This window comes from Bos taurus, chromosome 19 (assembly GCF_002263795.3).
Source record: "Bos taurus isolate L1 Dominette 01449 registration number 42190680 breed Hereford chromosome 19, ARS-UCD2.0, whole genome shotgun sequence".
Classification (NCBI taxonomy): Eukaryota; Metazoa; Chordata; class Mammalia; order Artiodactyla; family Bovidae; genus Bos; species Bos taurus.
Window position 1 is genome coordinate 10,664,101 of NC_037346.1, and position 10,012 is coordinate 10,674,112.

Genomic DNA, 10,012 nt, shown 5'->3' on the forward strand with positions numbered 1-10,012 from the left:
TTCTTAGGAATATACTTAATTTAGAAATACTGGCAGAATCCCCCCAAAGAGAGCTTTCAAGACAAACAGCTTTTAGCAAAAAAGGAGATCAGGAAGCTATGTGACTCTTGGGAGCTGGGAACCATCATATTCTGGGCAGCTGGTAATTATTTGGATCATGTCATGCTGAATGTATAAAGATGAAAAGGGAGATAAGGTGCCCTTAAATAGCTGAATTGTCCAGTTCCTTAAGTTCTAGGTAAAGAAAATACTGGGATGTTACGATGATAAGTAATAGTCACTTCACAATTACCATAAATTTCTATGTGGGCCCATAACCACCTTCAAGGTCCATGCAAGTCATTTCACAAGTTTCAGTACCTGCAGGACAGGAGTGAACTGAAGAGATGTAGAACCACTGCTGAGAAATTTTAGCCAGCGTGGGTGAGGGAAGAAACGTGAAACACGGCACAGGTGGGTTAGGTCAGTGCTGTCAAAACCTCAACTTTGAGAAAAATCCACAAGGTTAGATTTTAAATTCATTGTGGATGGCTATACCATTATCGATAAAATATTCAAAAACAGGTAAGGAAAAACAAACTGCAGTTTACATCTAAATTGGGAATACCCTAGAACCCCTGATCCTCCAAGGAGGACAGCAACATAGTCTTGGAAGAAGAGCTGCTGCTGCTGCTAAGTCGCTTCAGTCGTGTCCGACTCTGTGCGACCCCATTGATGGCAGCCCACCAGGCTCCCCCGTTTGTGGGATTCTCCAGGCAAGAATACTGGAGTGGGTTGCCATTTCCTTCTCCACTGCATGAAAGTGAAAGTGAAGTCACTCAGTCGTGTCCGACTCTTAGCGACCCCATCGACTGCAGCCCACCAGGCTCCTCCGTCCATGGGATTCTCCAGCAAGAGTACTGGAGTGGGGTGCCATCGCCTTCTCCAGAAGAGCTAGTAACACACAATGGGGCCTAATCACTCATAGGAAATGCTGTTTCCCACCTCTAATCCAATTTTATTATGATATGTGCCTCTCATCTTAAACATTTCTTGTTTCAGCACTCATCACTTGAATCACCAGGACTTATTAACCAAACTTTTTTTTTTTTTAGCCCAAGATAACTCTCTAACCAGGCCAAGTATATGACAGAAGAACACGTGAATGGAATTTCATCTCAAGAATACTTAGCTGGGGGAAGAAATTCAGCTTTTATTGTTAGAATTTGACAGTTTCAAACACGTGTGGTGGAACCACCATCATCATACAAAATTCCACCTAGTAAAGTTTTAGGTGACCGGTGACCTTGTCAATTAGGTCTGCTGGTCCTGGTCCAATTCCTAAAACAGTTCGAGAGCCTGGTGCAATCTGAGTACGTCCTGCATCTTGAATTAAACTTACAGTCAGTCCCAGCACTTTTGCATGGGTCAATAATTCAACCAGAGTTTCTTCATCAGGAGCTTTGACCACCACTTTGGGCTGGCCACAGTATTCCCACTCTTTGAGTAACTCAGGGTTTCTCCTTTGAATTTGCTTGTAGGCAGAAACAGCAGCATGAGAGCACTGGGCAGCCACCTTCCCCTTCCCCATCTTTAAGTCATTTCGAACCACAAGAATCATTTTGTACTCCCCACTCTCTCCGAGGATACTTGCTTCCGTTTCAGTGTCAGGATTTGTCTCCCTCACTGAGCTCTTGGGGAGCATCCCAAAGCGCATTCGGAGGCCCCAGCCCAGGCACACGCCACAGGCAACTCCGGCAGCCAAGCTAAGTGCACCAGGATTAGTCAGATACTCCATAACCAGGGATCTGGAGATCATCTGAAAGGAAAAGAAAGCAGTCATTATCAAGGGAGGGAAAGTTATAGTTTATCAGATACAACACCCTGACAGTATATAAGCAGCAGTACTTTAATTCATCCAGAAAAAAGGCAATATATGTTTTGGATCTTGGGCAGGTACTGTTTCTTCTCCCCTGAGTACTAGAAAAAATTCAAGAATACAGGCAAAGCAGTTTAGATCATTTTGAATCTCAATGTGAGGAGTACATCTCTCTCAGATATAACAGCTCTGCTCCTCAGTCTTTGCTAAGTCTTGTGGAGAAAGGAAATGTTCTGTTTTACCAAAATGCCTAAAGTATCTAAAAGAACCAAGAGTAACTCACTCTTTTCTGAAATATAGTGCTTATTCACTTGTGTCTTCAATAATGCAGTAGTTCTCGATGTACCAACCCCTCAGGGAAGTTCCCGGTTGTCATAGCAACGGGCCTGGAGTGAGGTGGGCTGCTGACGTCTACCGACCCTGGCACGGAAAGCTGAAAGCCTCACACAAGAATACTGGTGCCCCTGGACATTACTGTAGGTGAAAACCCCAGTGTCAGCTTGCATGTGAATGCAAAGTACTTTTTCCATAGTTTTAATACACACTGAATTTGCCAGTAGACAACCATCATAAAAACAAAGGAAGATGATCCTTCATCCTTTATTACTTTAGAAATTCCTATTACCCCAGCAAAGCTGTTCATGGTGTCTGAATCGTCAATAAAGTATTTACATAAGTCTACATTTGAGGCTGTTGGATTCAATATACTTCAGTGTACAGGTATAAACAGTCATCAGTTTCTTCCAGTGGAATACATGGTATCTAAGCATTTATGAAGTACATCACGTTTGTAGAACTTACAAGTGGTGGCCTTGGAATTCTACAGTGTGTCATCTGCATGGCACAGATAGCAGTCCTGAAAATTCATACTTTATCATAAATGTTGTAAAAAATCGTCATTTAAGTTAAAATTAGGATGTTAAAATTGAAATTATACTATAGGCAAAGTGTGCAATGTTATCAAATATTTTAAAGTGACGACTGTACAGGAATGTTAAACTTTATTTATTTGGCTGTTTTGGGTTTTAGTTGCATCATGTGGGATCTTGGGTTGCTACACATGGGCTTAGTTGCCCCACAGCATGTGGGGGTCTTAGTTCCTTGACCAGGGATCAAACCCACGTCCCCTGCACTGCAAGGTCGATTCTTAACCACTGGACCACCAGGGAAATACTCATTTTTGAGACGTAATTCACACACTATAAAATTCACCTTTTTAAAGTGTACCATTCAGTGCTTTTAACATATCTGCAGTATTGTGCAACCACTGCCACTATCTAATTTCGGAACACTTTCATTGCCCCCCAAAGAGACCCCTGTAACCGCGAGCAATCACGTCCCACTTCTGCTTTCCCTACTCTCTGGTAACCACTAATCTTTGTCTTTATGGATTTACTTATTCTGGACACTCGTAAACGTCAAACCATACAAAAGGTGGCCTTTGTTTCAGGGTTCTACCATCCAGTGTATTTTCAGGGTTCATCCATGTTGTACCATGTATCACACTTCATTCCTTTTTCTCATAGTTTTGATACACACTGAATTTACCAGTAGTACAACCATCATAAAAAACAATGATCCTTCATCCTTTATTACTTAAGAAATTCCTATTACCCCAGCAAAGCTGTTCATGGTGTCTGAGTCAACAATAAAGCACTGATGTATTCAATGATGATGAATAATGTACCGTACCTACCAGCTGATTTTCTCCAGCAGTACTTAACAGCCTGAGTTTAGGTAAAAACACAGAAGGGATAACCTCATACTTCACAGAGAAAGTAGAAGCCGAAAGACTAAAACCACCTAATCACTGCCTCCAAACATATAACTAAATCTGCCGCACCGATATTCTTCCTTCATCTTCCTCTTCTATAACAGACGGCTGGATTTATCCAAGTTTGAATTCTACTAAGAGCACTGAGACACGGGGCATAGGGGAAGTTGGGGTGAGAGCAAGAATGAAATGACAGATCATGAGAAAGGTGACAGGATATCCACATGCTATTAAGAACAGGTATGATGGAAGTGAGCTGGAAAGGCAGTTGGCTGAGGCTAGAGAGAGATGTCTAGGGTTTCGAGTTAGGAAATAGAACATTAAGTGATACAAAGTCCAGAGTGTAGCTATAGGAATAGGTATGTACAGTGCAGTCAAAAAGCTGTCATTAAGCACATCTGCTTTCTTAATTCTTCTATTTTTATGCCTCCTTCATCCCACAGATACTAACTGGTCTTGCTCTAGAATCTAGGGGAATAAAGGAGAAACAGTCCCTTCATGCACAGAGCTTACATCCTGGTAGTGGTTTAGAGATGACCCAATCCTAATTTTGAATTTCTTTCTTATGTTTTAAAAAAAATTTTGGCCACGCCATGTGGCATGCAGGAACCTTAGTTACCCAATCAAGGATAGAAGCTGTGCCCCCTGCAGCTGAAGCGTGATGTCTTAACCACTGACTGCCAGGGAAGTCCCTCTTTCATTTTACTTTGCTGCTGCTGCTGCTAAGTCGCTTCAGTCGTGTCCGACTCTGTGCGGCCCCATAGACGGCAGCCCACCAGGCTTCCCCGTCCCTGGGATTCTCCAGGCAAGAACACTGGAGTGGGTTGCCATTTCCTTCTCCAATGCATGAAAGTGAAGTAGCTCAGTCGTGTCTGACTCTAGTGACCCCACAGACTGCAGCCTACCAGGCTCCTCCGTCCATGGGATTTTCCAGGCAAGAGTACTGGAGTGGGGTGCCATTGCCTTCTCCACATTTTACTTTAGTAAGACTTCATGTTGTCAGAACTCAAAGCTTCAGTGGTATTTTGAAGGTACTGTGTTATTTGATCCACATAACCGTTAAGAGGTCAGCATTCTTTCTCTATTTAAAAATGAGGAAATGAAGGCAAAGAGAAGTTAAAAAACAAAAACCAAAAAACACGAATGTCTGCTGGCTTCCTTTGTGCCAGACACATGCCTTGACTGGGAGTATAGTGATGAACAACACTGGCCACCGACAGTGCCTAGCTAAGTGGAGGAGAAGACAACTGCATGTCGGGAAATGTTATGGAAAGATGTTAGGGGAGTGTATAAAGTGCTTTAGCTCAGTTTAGGAGGTCAGGGAAGGCCACCTTGAGGAAATACTTAAAATGCAACAAAGCAACAAGAAGACAGAACGAGGAAAGATCATTTCAGGCAGAATGAACACCAAGCAGAAGAGCCAAAGGACAGAAATACGGTGTGCAAGTGCCCTGAAAGTGGTCCAGACAGCCCGAAGACGGAAGGGGAGAGCGGCAGAGAAACACGCGAGAAAGAAGGGCGGGCTACAGGTCGCAGAAGGCCTCGTAAGCCACGCTTAGCAGCTTGGAATTCTAGGGGTGATGAGACACTGCTGCAGGGAAATGATTTTTGTTTTCTAAAAGATCACCTGGGACTTCAGTATAAAGACGGAATTAGAAGCTGGCAAGAATAGATACAGGGGACTGATTAGGAGACTGCTATAATGTAATAACAGTAAATTATTTAGCAGTCACTAAATATTTGCTATATATTAGGTATTGACACTCTACATAAACTGTCTCCTTCGGTGTTCCCAACACTGAAGTCCTTTAAGTAAATTTGTAATTATTATCCCCATTTTTCAGATGTGAAAATTGGCTCACAGAGAATATGTCACTCACCCGAGTTCAAAAAGCCAGTAAGGGGTAGCCTGACTCCAGAGCCTGTGTTCTTAACACTACTCTACGTTGCCTTTCCCAGTAGTCTGGATGAGATGACAGTCAGACAGGAGTGGGGACGTGGGAAAGGAAAGCGGCTGAAGCACACCTGTATAAACTGGTGATTCACTGGAAGTCTGGTGATAAAAGAAAGGGAGAAGTTTAGACCACCACCTAGATTTGAACAAATGGAGACTGGGGGTATACTCTTTATTGATGAAAACAGCAGGTTTGAAAGTAAAGGACACTGAAAGGTTTCAGATATATTACATCAGATTTGACCAAAAGACATCCTGGTTGAGATGTCCAGGAAAAAGAAAAAGACATGTCATTTTAGAGGTCAGAAGATAAGCGCAGGCTACAAACGCATGTTTACAAGACCTTAACATATTGACTGAAGGCTGATAAGCGGATAAGGTCACTGGGTCAAGTACACGAGGGAAGAAAGGAACCCTGAGGAAACAGGTATTCAGGGGTAAAAGGAGTGACAAAGAGGGTCGTAAGTGGCCAAGCCTTCAGCACCTAGTTTCAGTCTTCTTTCACGACTGTGCCCAAAATGGTGACAGGCTCTACTGACAGCACTTTATGGCTCTAGATGCCTTGGCAGACACACACACACACACAAGAATTAAAAAATAATTCTTAGCAGAACCCACATATCTCATAATGCATCTATCATTTAGTTACTATATGATGCTTACAGATCAGCAGAACTTTTTATGATAATCTAACCGCCAGACTACAAATAGAACAAATAATTATATAAAAATGCATATATACAAACTTCTATGTCAAAGAATTAGAAGGATTTTCTGCACCAATTACTAGGTTGCAAAATAACCAAATATTCCACATACCAGACTCAGGTACTATCTGGAGAAAGGCAGTACATACAGAGGAGCTACTGTGTGTTGAACAGCAAGCTAAAAACCCTTTACTTCCATTATTGTTGCTAAAATAAGACAATAATACCAGCCTCTTTTTAAAGATGAGAAAAATAAAGATCAGAGAAGGTGCTTATCCACAGACACAAAACTATTAAGAGCAGTATAAAATATACTCATCCAAAAGGTCATGATGGAAAGTTTCTCATTCTCTCACCTTTGTTTAAAAACAGATCTATCAATGAGTCACCATAAACAGAAAGCAGAAAAAGTTCCAGAAAGAACCAATTTGTTTATTGCTTCTGTCCCTAATCTTATGAAGTCCCTAATTCCAAAATGCTGAGCTTAATGCTAACATCTCTGTTCTTTTAATCTATCAGCCTGATCAGATCATCTAACCCTTGTAAAAGGTGTTTCAGGCTGTCCCCCTTTCTGCGTATCTATTATAAACATTTATCAATAAACCCAGTGCTTGAAACGGAGGTAAACATAACTATTTTCAGCCTCATCTCTGTTGTCCCAGGCAATGATGGCATCGCAAAAGGAACACTTCCTCTAAGACCCTCCTCTTGGTGCCTTCCAGTGGCCAGATTAAACCCCTCTCACCAGTGCTTGTGATTCTACTGCCTCCTGAACCACGCTCCACCCGCTAACCCTGTTCCACTGGCTACTGCCCCTTGGCCTTTTCCAACCTAAAAATCCATCCTCTTGGACCCTTAAACCACTGCCTCACTTTTCCTCTTCCCTTCATCTTGAAACTTCTTCAGTTACCTGCCCGTCTTTCCCATTCGACTGAAACTGCTAAAGAATCAAGACACTATCTAGCTGCCGCTTTTTAGGCCTCATCTTGAGTTTTCTGCACCACTCACTGATAACTTTTCTTTAAACCCTCTTCCCTTGAATTCTTTAACACAACGTTCACCCTATTATCATCCTACCTTTCTGACACCTTTCCCCCATTAGCTATAGTCTCTTTCTGTTTGCCGCTGAGGTATGTATTAGCCAAGCTTACACATTTCGCCCTCTTTTCAGTCTCTACCTATGTTGTCCTATATAGCAACTATTAGCCAAATGCAGGTATTTAAACTTAATTAAAACTAAATAAAAATTCAGTTTTTAAGTTACGTATGGCCACATTTCAAATGCTCAGTAGCTCAACAACTTAGAAGTAGCGAGGGAGCTTCCCTGATGGTCCATGGACCACAAGCATGTAGACCCCAGACCAGCTGGACCTGAAGGCTGATGATGCAGACTCGCACTTAACCTTACCACCCACCCATCAGAAGAATGTCCATGAGCTGGTCATGCCCTCTTTGAACAATTACTATGAAACTTCTCTATCTTCCCCAAGTGGGGACACATGGTTTTGAGGGCCTGCTGTGGCCCCCCCTCCCTGGCAAAGCAATAAAGCTATTCTTTTCTACTTAAAGAGAGTCCACCTTTCAATGTAGGGGACACGGGTTTGATCCCTGGTCAGGGAACGAAGATCCCACATACAGCTAAACCATTTTTTTAAGTGGCTAAGCTCCACTCTGAGTTAGTGAGATATTGAACATTTCCATGACTGCAGAAAGTTCTATTGGATAGGGCTGGTTTATATATCCTCTCTCCATTCAGTCAATCAATATTTTCTGAGAGCCTATTGTGCACAGTTTTGGACTCTGGAGACAGAGCGCTGAAGGAAACAAAATCCTGCTCTTCATGGAGCTAACATTCTAGTAGGAGGAGATACACAATAAATAAATAGTTTGTAAAATGAACAATCTCACTTATTCCTGAAACAATAGATGCTGAGAATTCCTACAGCCTCTCTTGGGCTCCACACTTGAACTTCCAGTTTCTGCTAGACTTTACCACATAGATGTCTATGAAGTGGTCTAGACTATGTCCTATATTGAACTCAGTATTTTTCCTTCCCTCTCAAACTTCCTGTAATCTTTCCATATTCATTTCGTCCTAGTACATCTGCCATTATAATTAATTGTACTTATAAAGCACAAATCTGATTTGTAATTTCTCTGTAATCTGTAATTCCTCTGCTCAAAAATCACTGGATAAGCATCTAAGGAATAAGGAAACCGAGTCCTCCTAAAACTGAGTCCCCTTATCAAGTTTATGATTAATCTCTCTATCCAAAACTTTATTTTCTCTCTTGTCCACTGTGACCTCAATCCTGCGTAACTGACACTAATCAACCAGAGCTGATGACTAAAACTGCTGTTGTCAATACACTGTCAATATAGTAAAATTGCAGGTATCACATACAACTCAGGTTGTTTCTCCGGGGCAAGACGAGTTAACAGACCCTCATACCATGGACCACCTGGCCAGAGAAGAATGATAAACCAGAGACATCCTGATTCCTGAAACTATAATTATGAAAAAAATCACAGAGTTCAATAGAAATCAACAAAACACTGTAAAGCAATTATCCTCCAATTAAAAAAAAGTCACAGAAATGTTATAAAATGATTAGTTCCAGCCTCTTTGTTCTTCCCCTTAAAAAAAAAACAAAACCCTAACTAAGCACCCAATTGGAGTGGATTTGAGGCTTGTCTCCCAGTCCCTTGCTTAGAGCCCTGCAATAAACGCTGTGCTTTTCTTCACCACAACCCAGTGTCAAAAGACTGGTTTTCGTTACGTGTTGCACAAGTGGACTCAAGTTCGGTGGAGTGACAGTAAAATATAAATCCCTCAGCAGAAATTCAAAGAATACACAATTTGGTTTCAACCTACTTTACCCTTCTAACCTAATCTGCTACATAGTCTACTATTCAGTCACACTAAATTACCAGGTGTTTTCAAGCAGCAATCTCTCCCTGAATTACTTCTCTCCACTTAAAACACAAAAACGTCCTGGAGCAATTACACATAACATTCGCGACATTTAGTACAGTGCCTGGGGTAAAATGTTCAAGGATTATAGACTTCTTTATGTTCGTGTGACACAGCGGGGCAACTTTTCCATCATATTCTTAGAAGTCTTTTCTTTCCTCGTAGCACTGGACCACTTGCTACGCTGTGGGTGTTCAATACTCAGCAGAGTGTGAGGCCTGCTCGGTATTTTCTCACACGCGGAGCGAGGGCATCGATGCTGCCCGACCGGAGCCCTTGACTGGGAACTAAAATTTTGGGTCCTTCCCCTCCCCAGCAGCTAGGTCCTTTCCTTCAAAAGACGACTGGCCAAACCGGAAGAGTGGCTCCAGGGGCTCTTGGGTGGAAGACAGTTTAGAAAGGAGATGAGAGTGGGCGGGTGATTTTTTATAGAATGAAATAGTAATAAACATTCCAACTGGAGAGTCAAGAAGAACATCCCTCTCCCTGGGAGAGACCCACCTACCTAGCGCACCTCTCCGCCGCCTCACTGGCGCCTTCGCGTTCTTCAGTTCTGGGTACCGAACACGCCGCTCTCACGCGAGTTACCTCTTCCGGGGTATCTCGACAACAAGTTCCGGATCAAGAACGGCAACGAGAACAGTCATTCTTCCTCTGGCTCCGCCCACAGGTCCCTAACCCAGACCCGAACTGAAATCCCGCGACGACCCGCTGAGGTGGCCCAAAGGAGAGGGGAACGTTTTTC

General features: G+C 42.6%; 2 protein-coding genes across 3 annotated transcripts in view; one reads left to right on the forward strand and one right to left on the reverse strand.

Moving 5' to 3' along the window:
• The window catches only part of CLTC (clathrin heavy chain), a 69,934-nt gene extending 68,542 nt beyond the window's left edge, over window positions 1-1,392 (forward strand). Inside the window, exon 33 of the mRNA XM_024979563.2 lies at window positions 1,095-1,392. Within this exon, the coding sequence (XP_024835331.1) occupies window positions 1,095-1,129 (35 nt within the window). The 3' untranslated portion in view covers window positions 1,130-1,392. The remainder of the gene's footprint in view (window positions 1-1,094) is intronic.
• PTRH2 (peptidyl-tRNA hydrolase 2) lies at window positions 1,173-10,004 on the reverse strand. Of its 2 annotated transcripts, XM_005219894.5 has the most exons (3): window positions 9,773-9,853; window positions 5,513-5,685; window positions 1,173-1,798 (listed from the first exon to the last, which is right to left on the reverse strand). In XM_005219894.5, the coding sequence occupies exon 3, from the start codon at window positions 1,796-1,798 to the stop codon at window positions 1,259-1,261; it is 540 nt and encodes a 179-aa protein (XP_005219951.1). In that variant the 5' UTR covers window positions 5,513-5,685; window positions 9,773-9,853; the 3' UTR covers window positions 1,173-1,258.
• Between the last annotated feature and the right edge of the window lie 8 nt (window positions 10,005-10,012).

Excerpts from the sequence above, each read along its gene's own strand:
- PTRH2 (XM_005219894.5), bottom strand. The coding sequence starts at position 1,798 with ATGATCTCCAGATCCCTGGTTATGGAGTATCTGACTAATCCTGGTGCA.